The sequence below is a fragment of the Stegostoma tigrinum genome, chromosome 2 (genome assembly GCF_030684315.1).
Source record: "Stegostoma tigrinum isolate sSteTig4 chromosome 2, sSteTig4.hap1, whole genome shotgun sequence".
Lineage (NCBI taxonomy): Eukaryota > Metazoa > Chordata > Chondrichthyes > Orectolobiformes > Stegostomatidae > Stegostoma > Stegostoma tigrinum.
This window is the reverse complement of record NC_081355.1, coordinates 77178464-77197457: the sequence shown is the minus strand read 5'-3', so window position 1 is coordinate 77197457 and position 18994 is coordinate 77178464. Positions and strand designations below refer to the sequence as shown.

At 41.9% G+C, this 18994-nt stretch overlaps 1 protein-coding gene across 2 annotated transcripts in view; it reads left to right on the top strand.

The window, feature by feature from the left end:
- Positions 1-18994, top strand: part of pex1 (peroxisomal biogenesis factor 1) — a 93502-nt gene that overhangs the window by 58740 nt on the left and 15768 nt on the right. For both annotated transcript variants that reach the window (XR_007250052.2, XM_048557193.2), the window contains exons 17-23: positions 2465-2529; positions 6467-6609; positions 8737-8840; positions 10170-10346; positions 12149-12373; positions 13044-13241; positions 18347-18477. Coding sequence is in view for 1 of the 2 variants with exons in the window: in XM_048557193.2 (XP_048413150.2) it covers positions 2465-2529; positions 6467-6609; positions 8737-8840; positions 10170-10346; positions 12149-12373; positions 13044-13241; positions 18347-18477 (1043 nt within the window). In the remaining variant the exon portion in view is untranslated. The remainder of the gene's footprint in view (positions 1-2464; positions 2530-6466; positions 6610-8736; positions 8841-10169; positions 10347-12148; positions 12374-13043; positions 13242-18346; positions 18478-18994) is intronic.

The window sequence follows — 18994 nt, the reverse complement described above, 5'->3', positions numbered from 1 at the left end:
AACCTCCAGTCTTCTGGCACCTCACCTGTGGCTAACTAGTGCAACTAATTAAGAAAGGTGGTAAGGAAAAACCGGGAACCTACAGCCTGGTGAGCCCGACATCAGTGGTGGGCAGTTTGTTGGAGGGGATCCTGAAGGACAAGATTTACATGTATTTGGAAAGGCAAGTATTGATTAGGCATAGTGAACATGGCTGTACATGGGAAATCCTGTACCACTATAACTCAATTGAGTTTTTTGGAGAAAAAAAAAACAGGATTGACAAAGACAGAGTGGAGGATGTGACTTATACTGGCTTCAGTAAGGCGTTTGACAAGGTTCCTCATGATAGACTGGTTAGCAAGGTTAGATCACACGGAATGCAGGGAGAACTAGTCATTTGGATACAAAACTGACTTGAAGGTAGAAGATGGAGCGTGGTGATGGAGGGTTGCTTTTTCAGAGTAGAGGCTTATGACCAGCAGTGTGCCACAAGGATCAATGCTGAGCCGACTGCTTTTTGTCATTTAATATAAATGATCTGGATGTGAACATTGGACGTATGGTAAGTTTGCAGGTGATGCCAAAATTAGAGGTGTAGTGGACAGCGAAGAAGGTTACCTTGTAGTACAGCCGAATCTTAATCAGATCGGTCAATGGGGTGAGGAGTGGCAAATGGATTGTGCGGCATTCCTTATCTATCTATCATACTATTTGATAGATAAATGTGAGGTGGTGCATTTTTTGAAAGGCAAATCAGGGTAGGACTTATACACCTTAGGGTAAGGTCTTGAGCAGTGTTGCTGAACAAGCAGACCTTGGAGTGCATGTTCATAGTTCCTTGAAAGTTGAGTCGCATGGAGATAGGAGAGTGAAGCAGGCATTTAGTATGCTTGTCTTTATTGGCCGGTGCATTGAGCATATGAGTTGGGAGGTCATGTTGTAGGTGCAAAGGACATTGGTTATCCACTGTTGGAATACTGTGTGCACTTCTGGTCTCCTTCTAAAGGAAGGATGTTGTCAAACTTGAAAGGATTCAGAAAAGATTTACAAGGACATTGCCAGGGTTAGAGGGTTTGAGCTATGGGGAGAGGCTGAATAGGCTGGAGCTCTTTTCCTGGAGCATTGGAGGCTGAAGGGTGACCTTCCAGGTTTATAAAATCGTGAGGGGCATGGATATAGTAAATATTCGAAGTCACTTCCCTGGGGTGGGGGAATCCAAAACTAGAGAACAATTTGGTTTACGGTGAGGGGGAAAAGATCTAAAAGGGACTGAAGGGACAACCTTTTCACACAAAAGGTGGTACATGAATGGAATGAGCTGCCAGAGGAAGTGATGGAGGCTGTTACAAATATAACATTTAAAAGGCACCTTGATGGGTCTATGAATAGGAAGGGTTTAGAGGGATATGTGCCAAATGCTGGAAATTGGACTAAAATATTTTAAGACAACTGGTTGACATGGACCCAAGTTGGACCAAAGGGTCTGTTTCCGTGCTGTATATCTCTGACTCGCTGACTCAAAATTACCTGTTTTTGTGTTGGTAGTAGGATAATTATTTATTCAGGCATCATGGAGAACTCTTCGAGTGATCTGTATTCTTTAACTTCCATCTGAGGGAGAAGACAGCCTCAGTTTCGCAACTTGTTAAAAAATAGTATGATAGATAGATAAGGAATGCTGCACAAATGCACAGAAATGTCTGCCTAGATTGTGTACTCAATTCTTGGGAATTGGATGAGTCTGCATCTTTTTGATCTCAAAGGCTGACACTAAGATTACATTTAAGCACAATGTGAAGTGCAGCCTGCAATATTTAACAATACTTTTTCCATTCATGTTACTCCCAATATAAGATCTGCTGCTTTTCCTCTATGATGTAGTACTTGCTGACTTGCGTTCATAATGCAGCATGACCTGTGTCCTGCCACTTTGTATTACAATATAGGCATTTTTTTTCCTATATTCTAGTATGGTATGAGAGCATTGCTGGCAAGGCCTGCGTTTGTTGATCATTCTTAGTTTCCCTTGTACTGATTAGGTCTCTAGGCTATTTGAGACTTGTTAAGAGACATATGTAGATCAGACGAGCAGATTTGTTTCCTGTGAAGATCACTAGGTCCATTAGTGAACCAGGAGGATTTTTACGATCACTAAGAATGCTTATGTGATTGCCAATAGAGCACCTTTTAATTGTATATTTTATTGAATTCAAATTTCACCATCTGCTGTGGTGCCTAGAGCACTAACCAGGGATTCTAGAACATTAGCTGAGTGACAAAACCACTAAGTCACCACTTCCCCACCTTGCAGATATCAAGCAATCGGTTGCAGTGTGACCATAGATAATGGAAATTTGGAATTGAGAAATTCTTGATACTCCTGAATTAATGTGCTGGAGCGAAGTAATAAACTCTCAAAATAGAGGTTAATTACTGTTTGAATTGAATTCATTTCACTGATTTCCTTTTTTTTCCCCTACAGGGTCCTGAACTTCTGAGTAAATATATTGGTGCAAGTGAGCAGGCAATTCGTGATGTTTTCAGCAAGTATGTTCTATCTTACCAAATACTCTCTTATGTTAATAACGGCAGTTTGCTGTCTTGCCAAGAGTCACAAGCCCATGTCTTCTCTTCATAGTCCTAGTGACAAGGATGGCCATATAGTTCTAAGTCAGGACGATGTGCGGCTTGATGGTGATTTTTTAGGTGATGATGCTCCCATGCATCATCTGTTGCTGTTCTAGGTGACAGGGATCGTGGGTTTTGCTGAGTTGGAGTGAGTCCCTGTACTACATCTTTTAGATGGTACGCATTGCTGATGCTATGCATTTGTGGTAGAAGGAATTAGTGTTGAAGGCAGGGGGAGGTGGAGCCAATCACAGGACCTACTCTGTCCTGGATGAAGTTGAATTTGAGTGTTCTGGGGCTGCACTTATCCAGGCAAGTGTTGGGAAGGCAGATTTACACTTGCAAATGGTGCTGAACATTATGCTGACATCAGCGAGCATCCGTTTTGTTGGGCAGACTTTGGGAAGTTAGGAGGAGTTTTACTTAAAACAGAATTTCCAGTGTTTGATCTGTTTTTGTAGCCGTAGTATTTGTATAACAGGTTCAGTTTCTAGTCAGTGGTAACCCCTAGGATATTTAGTGATGCTAATATCATGGGGATTAGATTCGTTCTTGCTGGAGATGATCAATGCCTGGCGTTTACCTATGGGACACAAATTTTGGCTGCTATTTATCAGACCAAGCCTGGATATACAGGAGGCTGGAAGAACACAGCATGCCAGGCAGTATCTGGAGGGAAAAAGCAGTCACTGTTTTGGTATTACCCTTCTTCAGGATGAGATTTGGGGATAGAGGGGAAGGAAGAGTTGGAGGTGGAAAAGTGAATGCTGGTAGTAGGTACGACCTGGTTGATGGGAGGGATGAATCCTCCCTCGACTCCACCTTCTCTCCGTTGGTCTAGGCACTCCCTACCTACATCTGGGACAAGGATACAGGCCCTGGGTTTTTTCCCTCTTCAACAGACCCATCCAGTCCTCCACCTCGCCGAACTAGCCCTCATCCTCAATAACTTCTCCTTCAATTCTTCTCACTTTCTCCAAATCCAGGGGGTGACAATGGGTGCCTGTATGGGGCCCCAGCAATGCCTGTTTTTCAGTTATGTTGAACAGTCCCTGTTCAGTGTGTGCACCAGTGTTGTTCTCCAACTCTTCCACGTTACATCGATGACTGCGTCAGTGCTGCACCCTGCACCGAGGCTGAACTGGAACAGTTCATTGACTTCGCTAACAACCTCCATCCTGCCCTCAAGTTAATTTGGTCTGTCTCGGATACCTCCCTCACCCTTCTTGACCTCTCCGTTTTCACTTCTGGCGACAGAGTACATACCGACATTTACTATAAACCCACAGATGCCCATAGTTACCTAGCCTACACCACCTCCCACCCTGTATCCTGCAAACATTCCATCCTGTTTTCCCAATTCCTCTGTCTCCGTCACATTTGCTCAGATGAGACATTCCACTCCCAAGCATTCTGGATGTCCGCCTCGTTCAAACAATGCTGCTTCTCTGCTCTCTCTCCCCCCCCCCGCAACGTCTGCCATCCAGACAGCCCTCCACTGTGGCGCTTCCAATCCCCCGTCCACAGCTCTTTACCACCACCCCCCTCCAAACATAATAAAGATCGGGTCCCCCTTTGCCTTCTTTTCCATGCCACCAACCTCCGTATCCAGCGTATCATCCTCAAACACTTATTGCCAACTCCAATTAGACCCCCCCACCTGGAATGTCTTCGACCACCCCCCCACCCCTCTCTGCCTTCTGCAAAGACCATTCCCTTCCCCTCTCCTTAGTTCACACCACACTCTCCACCAACCACTGCAACCCACCCAGTACCTTCCCTTGTATCCATAAACTGTGCAACCACAATGCACCTTCCTCACCTCCATTCAAGGCCCTAAACAGTCCTTCCAGGTGAGACAGAGCTTCATCTGCATCTCCTGCAACCTAGTTTATTGCATCCAATGCTCCTGATGTGATCTTCTCTACGTCGGTGAGATCCCATGTACACTAGGTGACCGTTTTGCCAAGCATTTTCACCTGACCTGTAATGGCCAACCTAACCTCCTGGTCACCACCCATTTAAATTCCTTGCCTCATTCCCCCTCCGACATGCCAATTCTTGGCCTCGTCTACTGTCGCAGTGATTTGGAAGGCAAATTTGACTAACTACACTTTATCTTGCCCCTGGATACCCGATAGCCTGGAGTGCTCATCATTGAGTTCTCCAATTTTAAATAACTTTCCCAGTCATCCCCTGCCTCCCCTTCCAGCCCACCACCTCTCTTCCATTCCACCTTCTAATTCTCCCTTCCAGCCACCAACTGGATTCATCCCTCTCATCAGCCGACGAGGTCATACACACCACTAGTGCTCACCTATCATCACCATTCCGCCTCCACCCTTCTCCTACCCACCCCCCTTTCCCTGCAGCTTCCCCTACCCTGACATCCAATCCTGAAGAAGGATAACACCCGAAACGTTGACTGCTCCTTTTCTCCAGATACTGCCTGGCCTGCTGTGTTCCTCCAGCCTCCTGTTTGTCCACCTTGGATTCTAGCATCTGCAGTTTTTGTCTCGATATCTGGATGTTGTCCAGATCCTACTGCATAAGGACATACAATTGTTTATTAGTATCTGAGGATTTCAAATGGCATTGAATGTTGTGCAGTCAACAGCGAACATCTCCACGTCTGACCTTATGAAGGAAAGATTATTGATAGAGAGGCTGAAGTTCATTGGACCTAGGATACTACCCTGAAGAACTTCAGCAATGTCCTGGTCTGAGGTAATTGACTTACAACATCCATGGCTATCTTTGTGCATTGGGCGTGATTTAAGACAGTGGAAAGTTATGCCCCTAATTCCAGTTTTGCTGGTGTTCCTTTTCATGCTATACTCAGTCGAGTGCTGCCATGATGTCAAAGGTAGTGACTCTTACCTCAACCAAGAAGTTCATCTTTTGTGCCTATATTTGGACCATGGCTGTAATGTCCCTCCTTGTTATTTTGCCATTGATCAAGTAGATTGATAGGATAGTAATTGGCTGGGTTAAATTTGTCCTGATTCTTGTGGACTGGACATATCTGGACAATTTTCTACATTGCTGGGCAGATGCATTTTGTATCTATGACAGCTTGGCTAGATGGTGCAGGTAATTCTGAAGCATGTCTTCAGTACTGTTGCCAGAATTTTATCAAGACCTTAATGTCTGTTGCCTTCATCCATTTCTTGATACTGTTTAGAGTGAATTGAGTTGACTGAAAAGTGACATCAGCGGTAATAAGGATCTTGGCAGAAGGCTCAGATGGATCATCTCTGCACTTATAGCTGAAGGGTTGCGAGGGCTTTAGCCTAGTCTTTTCCATTTATGTGCTGGGCTTCACAGTTATTGAAGTAGCAATATTTGTGGAGCCTCCTTCTCTTGTAAGTTGTTCAATTATCACCCACCGTTCATGACTGGAATGTGGCACTACTAAAGAGTTCAGATCTGATCTGTCAGTTGTGGCATCCCTTGGCTTTAATTTGCATGCTGCCTCTGCTGTTTGAATGAAAGTAATCCTGTGTTTTGCTCTGGCTGAAAAAGCTCTCCAATCCCAGCAGATGCAAATAGGGGCGCTCAGTGATCTGATAGCTTAGTGGCTTTCCTGTGACCACATTTGAAAATGCTGTATTGTCATGTAACTGGCAAAAATTGACATATATTTGCAGTCCTACATTGAAGAAGCTTTACTGTAATGTCATTTTTTTTCTGGCTGTTATTTGATTTTGTTTTCTAAAACTTTTTTAAAAATCATCTGTGCGCACTTAACACACTTCTGTCAGTGCTAAGTTCTCACAAGCAGTTTAAATGAGTTTTTTAAAAACGTGAATTCTAAGAAATAAAATAATTTTCTATAGTATGTTTTGATTTCCAGGGCACAGGCTGCTAAACCATGCATTCTTTTCTTTGATGAGTTTGATTCCATTGCACCTCGCCGTGGTCATGATAACACTGGTGTAACTGACAGAGTTGTTAATCAGCTGCTTACACAACTGGATGGAGTTGAAGGTTTACAAGGTATTGTAAATTATGGGATGAAATTGGGCAAATAGAAACAGACTACTTTGAGCAGTTAAGGCGCATAGATCAGATGTATGTAAGATAATTAACAATAGGATATAGGAGGAAGCTTTCTTTTCAAATGGATGTTTTTTCAGAGGCTCTGAAATGTACATTGAAATTGTTGATTGAAGCAGTTTGCGTCAGCTGTGAATCATTGGAAGAACTTGTCTTAAAATGAGGCTCTCTATTCAAGCCTCATGACTTTACCAAAACATTTAGGCTGATGCCCATGAAATCTGAGGCAGAAATGTTGGACGTGCATCTGTTGGATTCAAAAATATCATATGGCACTATGCAGTAGAAGAGCAGGAGTCTTAATCAATATTTATCCCTCAAACTGCATTATTAAAAATAAATTATCACATTCTTACTGTCAGTGCAAATCAGCTGTCAGTTTCATGCATTATTTCAAAAATACTTTTAAATTACTTTGGCCTGTCCTGAGGGAGTGAAAGGCATTACTTAATTGCAAGTGAGAAGTAGTAGGAACTGCAGATGCTGGAGCATCGAGATAACAACGTATAGAGCTGGATGAACACAGCAGGCCAAGCAGCATCAGGGGAGCAGGAAAGCTGATGTTCTGGGCCTAGACCCTCCTTCAGAAATGGGGGAGGGGAAGTGGGTTCTGAAATAAACAGGGAAAGAGGGGGAGGGAGATTGAAAATGGATAGAGATGGAGAGGAAACACAGGTCGAAGAGGCGTGGATGGAGCCGATAAAGGTGAGTGTAGGTGGGGAGGCAGGGAGGGGATAGGTCAGTCCAGGGATGATGGACAAGTCAAGGGGGTGGGGATGAGGCTAGTTGATAGAAGATGAGGGTGGGGCTTGAGGTGGGGGTGGTCACAGATAGGTGGGAGAAAGGACAGGTTAGGGAGGCAGGGATGAGCTGGGCTGGTTTTGGGATGCGGTAGTGGGAGGGGAGATTTTGAAGCTTGAAGTCCACATTGATACCATTGGGCTGCAGGGTTCCCAAACGGAATATGAGTTGCTGTTCCTGAAAACTTCGGGTGGCATCATTGTGGCACTGCAGGAGGCCCAGTTTGGACATGTGGTCTGAGGAATGGGAGGTGCTGTTGTTTAGTGCGATCCGAATGTAGGTGTTCTGCAAAGAAACACCTGGGGAAACCAAGCCGAGGCTTGGAGGCTGCTTTGTGGAACACCATCACTTGGTTCACGCTAAACAACTGCACTTCCCAGTCACGAACCATTTCAAGCCCCCTCCCATTCCTCAGACCACATGTCCAAACTGGGCCTCCAGCAGTGCCACGATGATGCCACCCGAAGATTCCAGGAACAGCACCTCATTTTTCGCTTGGGAACCCTGCAGCCCAATGGTATCAATGTGGACTTTGCAAGCTTCAAAATCTCCCCTCCCACTACTGCATCCTAAAACCAGCCCAGCTTGTCCCGCAACCCTAACCTGTCCCTCCTCCCACCTCAATCTCTGACCTACTAGCCTCATCCCGCCCCCTTGATCTATCCATCCTCCCTGGACTGACCTATCCCCTCCCTAACTCCCCACCTACTCTCATCTTTATTGGCTCCATCCCCGTCTCTTCAATCAGTCAGTCTCCTCTCCACCTATCTTCTCCTCCATCCATCTTCTATCCGCCTCCCCCTCGTTCCCTATCTATTTCAGAACCTCCTTCCCCTCCCCCATTTCTGAAGGAGGGCCTAGGCCCAAAACGTCAGCTTTCCTGCTGCTCTGATGCTGCTTGGCCTGCTGTGTTCATCCAGCTGGACACCTTGTTATCTCACTTAATTGCAAGTCTTTTTTTGATGCGGTTTGAGAGCCTTTTTTGTGATTAATGGGTATGCTCAGTCTTTAAAGGATATCATGTTTGAATTCAAATTAGATTCATGTCCCCAGATTAATTCCAATGAAGTATTGCTGAAGTGCACCATGTTCATTTTTGTTGGTTGAGCTATTATGACCATTCAAATTGAGATTTTTTAAAACTGAAATCTGGGGAGAGAATTTCATGTTTTAAAATATGTATTGGTTTATTGTACATAGAGTTTTCTTTCCTAATCAGGCTACAGTAGATATTATCTAGTAATAACCTGACAATGTTGTCTACAGGAGTTTATGTGTTGGCTGCCACAAGTCGCCCAGATTTGATTGATCCTGCTCTGTTACGGCCAGGTCGCCTAGATAAGTCTGTGTACTGTCCTCCTCCAGATCAGGTATTGAAGTTGTACAGTTTTTATGTTGTAATCTATGTAGGAAATTTGCTTATATAGATATTTTGGTTGTAAATAATTAAAATATAATTCTTCTTCACTGTGCAAACTGTTATTTAGAAAAGTTGATTGGAAAGTTCACAACTTTTCAGTGTTTTAGATACTTAACTAGTTGACATCTTGTATGTTAGAAAATTTGTCAATATGTTTGAGTCAATAAATCTAATGCTCGAGAGCTCTACATTTGTATGTAGAGGTTTTACTTGTGCAACTGTCCTTATAGAAATTGAGTCAACTTATGCAGGTTCAGAGATCATAATTTCGCAGAACCAAGACTGTCAGCCCACCAGCTTTGCACAAATGTTACTGTTAGTTAACCAAGTAAAACTGCGCAGTTTTCTGGAGCTGTTGTTGTTGCTTGTCTGGTTTGACTGATACAACATGGATATTTGGAGCTGTTTGGGAAGAATTGTGGTCTCCAAAGGTACATCTGGACTCCATAAGTAAAGTGAAGTAGCTGGAAACAAACCAGGCTTTGCAAAACTGCATGGTTCAAGTTTTCCAAGTGTGGAGCTGGATGAACACAGCAGGCCAAGCAGCATTTCGGGAGCACAAAAGCTGACATTTCAGGCCTGAAATGTCAGCTTTTGTGCTCCTGAGATGCTGCATGGCCTGTTGTGTTCATCCAGCTCCAAACTTTGCTTTCTTGGATTCTCCAGCATCTGCAGTTCTCATTACCTCTGGTTCAAGTTTTGCTGTATCAAAATAGTACAGAGATGTTCTTATTCCAATTTATCATTGATTAGTTACTATGAAGTGATCTCAACTTCAGAGAGACTCTGTTGACCTTTCGCTTCTCCTTCCCCTTGAAAGATGATGCGCAACGCGTGAATAAAATTACGATAATTATAATTAAGTTACAGCATTCTGCTTTATCTGAATTAGAGGAACACATAAAGGTTATTCTTGTTAATACATTTTTTCCAATTGTGCATTTACTGATCTGATATTCCAGATACTAAAAGCAAACCAGTATTGTGCTGAGTATTATTTATCTAGTGTATATGATGATAAAAACATCATGGTGTTGTCGCAGTGTATCTCCCTGCTTTCAACATGGATTTATTACAAGGAAGATGCTTCCTTCAAAAACAAAGAATCTAAAAAGTGCATCATCCAAGTTTTTGACAAATTTGCCTTGTCGTCACAACACTTGTCCATACCCACTTCAGTGATGTTTTCTTGTGCACTGTGCACTCTGTAGTTGCATTTTTGAATTTGTTTATATTAAAAATAGAACGCATGTTACACATTCTTCCTCTCTGCCTTTAGGTAGCTCGCTATGAGATTTTGAAAGCTTTGAGTCAGTCATTATCCTTGGCAGATGATGTTGATTTACAGCAAATAGCAACCATGACTGAACACTTTACTGGAGCTGACCTGAAAGCTTTGCTCTGCAATGCCCAGCTGAATGCACTTCACAGCGCCATGTCATCCACTGTATTCCGGGTATGTGCTTCACGTAGAAAGCATTAAACTTGAGATTGTTTTCTTTCACCTGTGGCTGTGGGTGCAAAAATTCCAGGACCAATAATGATACAACATGCATTTTACTGCCTGTTGTGCCTTCTCTAAATTCCACCATAATGTGATGAAGAGGCTATGTGCTCTGGTGATCCTTTAAGCCATGCCGTTGCAAGAACCTTGCTCCTGCACTGGCCAACTATGGCGACAAAGTCATGGATTTATGGAATGGGGTGTAGTAGGGATGCGTCAGACAGTGTGGTCCTCAATGGCAGGTCAGACAAAGAGATGGTGCATTTATCAGTTGAGAATGTGGGTGAATATATCAAAGGAAGTTGGTCCTGGTCAGCATAGCTCAACATGTTGCTGAAATCTGACCACCAACTCATCAATATTGTGTGTACACAATGATAAGGTCTCCAAATTAACAGATTCACACAGGCTTCCATCAGGGTTCATTTGCAAAGGCTTGTGGTGTTGGAGAATTGGCAGTCGGGACAAGGTAGTGAAAGTGGGAATTCCTTGTCAAGGGTTTACAGATAACAAATGGTGTTGGAAGGGCATTGGAACAGAGGTGGCTTTGCATAGCAGAACCTAATGCTGAGTAGGACTTTTCAGGATACCCTCTACTTTCCCCACTTCAAAATATAGGCTGCTCCACTTTAGAATAGTTGCAGTCACATTGTGAACAATCAACATTCCAAATTGACAATGCTGCCTTCAGTGAGATCTGCCTTCATGGGGATGGGCAGCTGAAGGAGCATCCAGTAAACCTGGCAGCTGTTCTGTCATCATTGGATTTGGTTTTGACATCTGGAATAGGATCTTGGATGTGCTGCTGTAATTCCCCAACTGTAAATTTGAAAAACTAATGACACTTCATTTCAATCATAATCAGTATGCCTCTTTGAAGGGTGGCAGCATTGGTGTTAATGCCTGTGAGAAGCATACTGGTTCAAAATGGTGATAACTTGCCCATGCATCGAGACCAAACAGCTTGAAGATAAGGCAGAGTGGTAGTGAAAAGATAGCAATCCTACAGTTTGGATCCCTCTATTTCAAGAACATCCTGCCCTATATGCCCAGAGACCTGCAGATCAATAATTGGCCCATTCCAGTCACATGTAGACCTATGTCAGAAATTCACAACCCTAAGCAGACTTCATCCTTGAGTGGAGGGACAACACGATTGTATACAGACAAATTTGCTATCTTGAATCAGAATTCAAGTTGGCCCTGAATGGAGATGGATTTGATCTGCTTTGACATAATTGTCATAAACTGCCCCCAATGTAAATTTAGTAGTCTCTATTTGCAAAATAGTTAGTGATTCAGATCTCCTGGATATTACTGATATACCTTTCTTCAGTTAAATGTTTGCAGAAGATAAATTCTCTTATTGCTACTTTTTGCCTGTTTAATTTTGTTTTTTGAAGTGAGCTCTGTATCACCGAAAGAGATTTCAGTATTGCTGAGCAGGAACTAAACATGACTACTATTTTGCTTTCTTGTTATTTCTTGGCACATAATGCTACATCGACAAGTAAATATGTATATTATTAATGTGCGTGATGTATTTTGTTTATCTGGTTGATCATTGTATTTGTAACTGCTTTTCTTCAAAGATGCATATTTTAGAGACAGAATTTCCATGCCAACAAGAATAATTTTTCAAATGTTAATTAGTGCTGTTTAGATAGATTGATTAATTATGGGAAAATACTGTCATACAAAATGGATCAATATGTAGTACAGTAATGAAAGATAATGTTGCTGTTTTGCTGAAGGATTCAGGTTCCGATAGTGATATGAGCCTATCCTCCATGATCTTCTTGAATCACAGCAATGGTTCTGATGAGTCTACAGGGGATGTAGAAAGGTGGCTGGAACAGTCTCCAGTTTATCTGGATACCAGTGAAATATTACCCGAGGATCCATGCCCTAACATCTGGCGCCTTTACTTTGGCAGTTCTTACGAATCTGAACTTGGAACTGGAACCTCTTCGGAGCTGGTCAGAATTTTTTATAATCTGGTATAATTAATAAATATTAATTTCTATTGATTACCACCTTGAGGATTGTTACTTTGTTTCAAAATTAACTTTGCTGTCTGAACATATAGATTGTCCTTACAGGTGTAGCTGTGGGGGAAAAATATTTATTAAAACAAACTGATTTAGTTTCACCATGTTACTTTTAGTACAACTTGTATATAATGTTATTTCTTTTTTTAAAGTTGAAGGATTATTGGTAAATTGAGCCAGGAAGAAAATATTGAAGAACTAATATGGATGTGGGTAAAGTGTAGGGTAATGCAGTTATTTTTTTTAGTAAAAGCCAAATCAGAGTCCAGATTTCATATTGTCAGTACAGAAAAATGTTTATCGAATATTGTGACAATTGTGTTCAGAATTGCTAATCAGCTAAATCTCTCATTCAGCATTTGAGTAGAAATAAGTACCATCAGGAAAAGCACAACAGAATCTATTAGTGTTTGCTGTAGTACAGAAGCAGTCTTGGCTTGTTTTAAATGAGAAAAAAACAATTATTGCAGATTCCTTTTAACAAAAATTACAGACTATTTACGACAGTAAAACGCATTTTGCTGGCAGTAAAATACTTTGGAAAGTCAGCTATTTGTGAAAGATGCTATATATATGCAAGTCTGTTTTATTTTGCCAGAACTCTCAATGTTTGTCGGGACCAAATTCAATGACTCTTGATCACACAATCACATCTGTTAGGGATACCATTTCTTCTTATGCCCCTGCTTTTATGACATCATTGCAAGAAGGATACCAAGACCTTTCTCAAGAGCAAGTGGAACTTCTACGCTTTGAGCTAAATGTAATTAAAGCAAACACAAGGAACAAGAAAATGGTAATGCTTCATTATCAATAAAGGATTTCTGTTTGAGATAGAAACTGTCAAATATCATTGAGTAGTTACCGCAAGGTCAGTTTTTGTTTTGCATTGTAATTAATATGATTTAAAGAATGTCTGTCTTTAATGTGCTACATTTTAAAAATGTAGTCTAGGGCTGTTCTGTGCTGAAAGTTAATGTTATTTTCCTATCTCCTTTTGATATACTTGTTTTACTGGCTATAAGGTGGAGACCTCAAGTTTCTGTAAATACTACTGTACTGGGGCTAGTATCAGTAATTAACAGCACTTTTTGTTTTAAATGTGAGGGGCAACTCCATTTCAGAGTCAGTCATACAGCATGGAAACAGTTCCTTCAGTCCAACTAATCCATGCCAACCATGTTCCCAAACCAAACTAGTCCCACTTGCCTGTGTTTGACCATTTCCCTACAGACTCTTCCTATTGATGTATTTATCCAAATGTCTTTTAAATTATCTTCTTTAAACACATGACACAAACTAGAAGACTGAAAATGAGAGGACATATGGACATGGTTCCATACATTTCCACTGCATACTATTTTCTGGGGATGAAAAATTTCAGCCATTGATTTTTTTCAGAAAATCATCATTTGGGATCTTTGTTCTGACCTTTGGAAATTGAAAAAAAACAAATCAGTTCACTGAGTGTCACTCAGATTAAATTGCTTCTAAGGTAACTTTATACGGATTTCCAGCCAGTCAGGCAAAAAACATCTGAAAAAACACTTACATTTTACGGTTTCAATCTTCTCTCCCCATTGAATACCTTGTTTAATTTGATCTGTGGATCAGCTGACTCTGGTTGACTGATACTGTTAAAGGCTCAAAATGTTTATATTGTTATAGCTTATTTAGACACTTGATTTACAACCTGGCCAACCCAAGTAGAATCACAAATGAAAAGGGGTCAACTGTATGTGTTAAAGTATATCATAAAAATATTTTCAAGTACATCTGAGAGATTTTTCACACCAGATGACACATAAGCTCAGGAAATTCCTAAGTCTTATCATTCTGGTGAACAGGAGGTTTTGTTCAAAGGTACGAATGTGTTAAAAGATAATCAGTATAAAATAACTTAGTCCTTTGGTATCTTTCCTAAACATGAAATACTACTAACAAGGAGAAGCATGGATATTTTTTAACTAAGTTGACTTATTTTATTCATTTGTGGGATGTGGGCATTGCTGGCTGGCCAGCATTTATTGCCTGTTCCTAGTTGCCCTTGAAGGTGGGGATGAGCTGACTTCTTGAACCGCTGCAGACAATATGCTGTAGATTGACTCTCAATGCCATTTGAGATGGAATTCCAGGATTGTGACCCAGTGACAGTGAAGGAACGGTGATATATTTGCAAATCTAGATGGTGAGTGGCTTGGAGGGGAACTTGCAGGTGGTGGTATTCCCATGTATTGGCTGCTATTGTCCTTGGAGATGGAAGTAGTTGCCATTTGGAAGATGCTGCCTGAGGATCTTTAGTGAATGTCTTATAAACAGGACATGCTGCTGCTACTCTGTCTGTGGTGGAGGGAGTGGATGTGGTGCCATTCAAGCAGTCTGCTTTGTCCTGGATGATTTCAAGCCCATTGAATATTGCAGTCACAGCACCTGTCCAGGCACATAAGACCTATTCTGTGACACTCCTGACTTGTGCCTTGTAGACTCTGACCTCCTCCTATAACCACTGCGTTTATGTGGTGGGTACAGTTGAATTTCTAGTTAATGGTAATCACAAAAATGTTCATAGTGGGGGGAATTCAGAAATGGTAACACCATTGAATGTCAGGAGACGGTAGTCAGATTGTCTCTTACTAGTGATGGTTATAGCCTGGCATTTGTGTGGCATGATGTTATATGACACTCATAGGTCACCTGGATTTGGTTCACATCTTGTTGCATTTGAACATGGACTGCTTCTGTATCTGAGGACTTGCAAATGAAGTTGAACATTGTGCAGTCGTCTCTGCAGATCCAACCTCAGTTGTTATGATGGAGGGAAAGTCGTTGACAAACAACGGAAATGACTGACCATCTTCCTATCTACCAGATATGACTCCAAACAGCAGGGAGTTTGCTCTGATACCCCACTGACTCCAGTTTTGCTGGGGCATCTTCAGTCATACTGTTTCATATGCAGCCTTGATGTCAAGGGCTGTCACTCTTTTTCCTCACCTCTTTTGTCCATTTGAACCAAAGCCGAAGTGAAGTCAGGAGCTGAGTGGTCGTGGCAAAAACCCAAACAGGCTGTCAATGAGCAAGCTATTGCTGAGTCGGTGCTGCATGATAGCACTATTGATGACAGCTTTCATCATTTTACTCATGGTCGCGAGTAGACTGATGGGGTGGTAATTCACAGAATTGGATTTGTCGTGTATTTTTATGTACTGACGTACTGCACCAATTTTCCACGTTGTCAGGTATGTGTCAGTGTTATGTCTGCATACTAAGAGCTTGGCTAGGGTAGTGGCAGGTTCTAGATGTCTTCAGCACTATTCCTAGAATGTTGTCAGGGCCTATAGCCTTTGCAATATCCAGTACCTCCAACTGTTTCTTGATGTCGCAAATGGAGTGAATCAAATTGTCTGAAGAATGTCTGTAATGCTGGATGCCACCGGAGGATGCTGCGATAAATCAACCGTACTGCTGGCTGAAGATCGCTGTAAATGCTTCAGCCTTATTGTTTGCACTGTTTTGTTGGGAATTTTCATCATTTGAGGATGGGGATGTTTGTGGAGCTGCCTCTTCCACTGAGTTATGTAATTATTCCATCCATTCACGATTGGATGTGGCAGAGCTGCAGAGCATAGATCTGATTCCTTCGTTGTAGGATTATTTAGCTGTGGCTATCATTTGCCGCTTATACTGTTTGGCACACTTTCACTAGGTTGACACCTCATTTTTAGGTATACCTGGTGCTGTTCCTGCCAGGCTGTCTTGCACTCTACATTGCATCAGGTTGCAGATTGTGCTGGAGTACAATTCTGCTGCTGTTGTCCCACAGCATGTTTTATGAATGCCCAGTCTTGAGTTAGATCTGTTCAGTTGGTCCCAGTTAGCATGGTGATAGTGCCACACAACATGATGGCGGTTGTTCTTAATGCGATGATGGCACTTTGACTCCACAAGGACTGTGTAGTGGTCGCTCTTACTGATACTGTTGCAGGCAATAGATTGGTAAAAGGGTAAGGTCAGTTGTATTTTCCCTTTTGGTTCCTCCACCACCTGCCACAGACTCAGTCTAGCAGCTGTGTCCTTTAGGACCTAACTAGCTTGAGCAGTGGTGCTGCTGAATTCCAACGCCCAAATAAATGTTGTGCCCTTGCCCTCCTCTGCTTTCACCAAGTATTGTTGAACATGGAGCATGATTCATCAGCAGGTTTTCTTTGCCACGTTTAACCGGAGGCCATGAGACTTAGTGGGGCCTGGAGTCAGTGTTGAGTACTGTCAGGGAAACTTTGTGTCACCTCTGCTGGATCTGATCTTTTGGCAGGATATGACATATCCTTGATGGTGACATTTGGAATTGAGAATGTAATAAATATTAAACACCATAACTGATTCAGAAGTAGATTTCTTAAGCCCATATCCCCAGACAATCTAACTTGCAAATCTTTGGAATGAGAGATGAAACCGGAGCACCTGAAGGAAAACCACAGAGACACAGAGAATGTGCAAACTGCATGCAGACAGCCAACCAAGGGTGGAATTGAACCCAGGTCGCTAGTGCTGTGAGACCGCACTGCTAGCCACTGAACCACAGGGCCGCCCCCGTGTTTCCCATTGCCTGGTTGCTGTTGAAGATGATGGTAAGCTGCCACTGAAATGCTGTAGTCCACATGCTCTAGACGGACCCACAATCTCCTTGGGGAGGAAATTCCAGGATTTTGACCCAGTACCAGAAAAGGAATGGTGATATTTCCTGAGTGACTTGAAGGGGAATTTGCAAGTTGAGTTCGCATGTGCTAACTGCCTTCTAGATGGAAGTGGTTATGGGGCTAAGGATCTTTGAATTTGTGCAGTGCATCTTAGAGATGATATATGCTGCTGCTGAGCATTGGTGATGGAGAGTTGCTGCTTGTTATATATTAAAAATCAAACAGGCTGCTTTATCCTGGATGGTGTTAATCTTGTATGTTGTGTGTGCAACCATCCAGGCACATGGAGTTGGGATAGAAGTTACACGCCACTGTATTCCCACTCTCTGACCTGCTCATAGCCACTTCGTTTACATGGTAAGTCCAATTGAGTTTTTGGTCAATGGCAACCTCAACGTGGACAATTCAGTGATGGTACATCATTGAATGTCAATGGGTAGTGATTAGATTGTTTTTGGTGATGGTCATTGTCTGACATGTGTGGTGCAAATGTTACTTGCCACTTGTCAGCCCAAGCCTGGATATTGTCATGATGATGTTGCATTGGATGATAAGTTTACCTTTTATTTTTAAGAGTGTAATCACCAAAATTTGAGCTGTGCTAGAATGCCATCATCAGCAGCCCCTTCAGTTACCTTTACAAATGAGAATTACATGGTTAGGAGATTAGTGTAAATATGTTGAAGGTTCACTTCTGTGCATTTGATGCCTAGAAACTTGAAGTTGATAACTGTTGGATAAAAACCAAAAGAACTGCAGTGCTGTAAATCAGGAACAAGAACAAACTTGCTGGAAGAGCTCAGCAGGTCTGGCAGCATCTATGGAGGAGAAAATCTATCTTCGGGTCCGCTGACTGTTCCTTAGAACTGTTGGTGACTGTGAAAACTCAGTTTGTGTGATAATTGTTGAACTTGAAATAATTTCTTTCAATGAACCTATTGAGGAAATATGTGGTGTTGTGATTATTAGGCAGTCTGCCTGACACCTTGGTGTCGGAATTGATTTTCCCTAAGATTCCTTATTTTTAATATCATCTGTAAAGGATTATATTGTAACCAAATAACCTGTAATCAACTATACCATTTTTATTCTGCAGATTTATATCATTGTTTATGGTAGTTTACAAATATCAATCATGGTACAGAGCCAAGTTTTAAAAAAAAGTTGAGCAATTCTCAGTTTTGTTCTGATTCTTTATTTTCAGGACGGTCCTTCCCACAGTCAGTCAGGACCTATAAGCTCTTTGCAATTTATCTGTCAATCCCACCTGCTGACAGCATTGACAAATACAAGACCTTCCATTAGTCAGCAAGAATGGCGCAACTTTGTAGAACTGTGAGTAGAAATTCTTGCTAAATTAATCACATTGCAATGTAGTCTAAATATTTGTGTAAAACTCAATGAAGCTTGTGTAATATTGTTTTGAATATGGGGAATTCCAAACATAAACAGGTAATCTTTACTGCATTTATAGCTTCATAATTTTTGATATTAGAGTGAATGTCAACAATCGTGTAAAATTTACAAAAAAAACACTGCTGGATTAGGAACAGATTTAGGCTATCTTAGCTAACATAAAGCTGGGGTGAAAGCTTAAAACTTCGTTACAACCAGCACTGTTAGAAACACCCCAAGGACTGCAGTGTTCAAGGCAGCATACCACCATTTCTCTTAGGTAACAAATGCTGGCTCAGCCAGCCACACCCATATCCCCATGAACCAACTTAAATAAACTTGAAGTGTTAATGAGAGCTGGATATCATCAGCGTATAGTCAGAAACATATTACGTTGGTGATATGCATCTAGATGAGCCATTGCAGATGACTGAGGTTAATATTGGATACCTAAGAG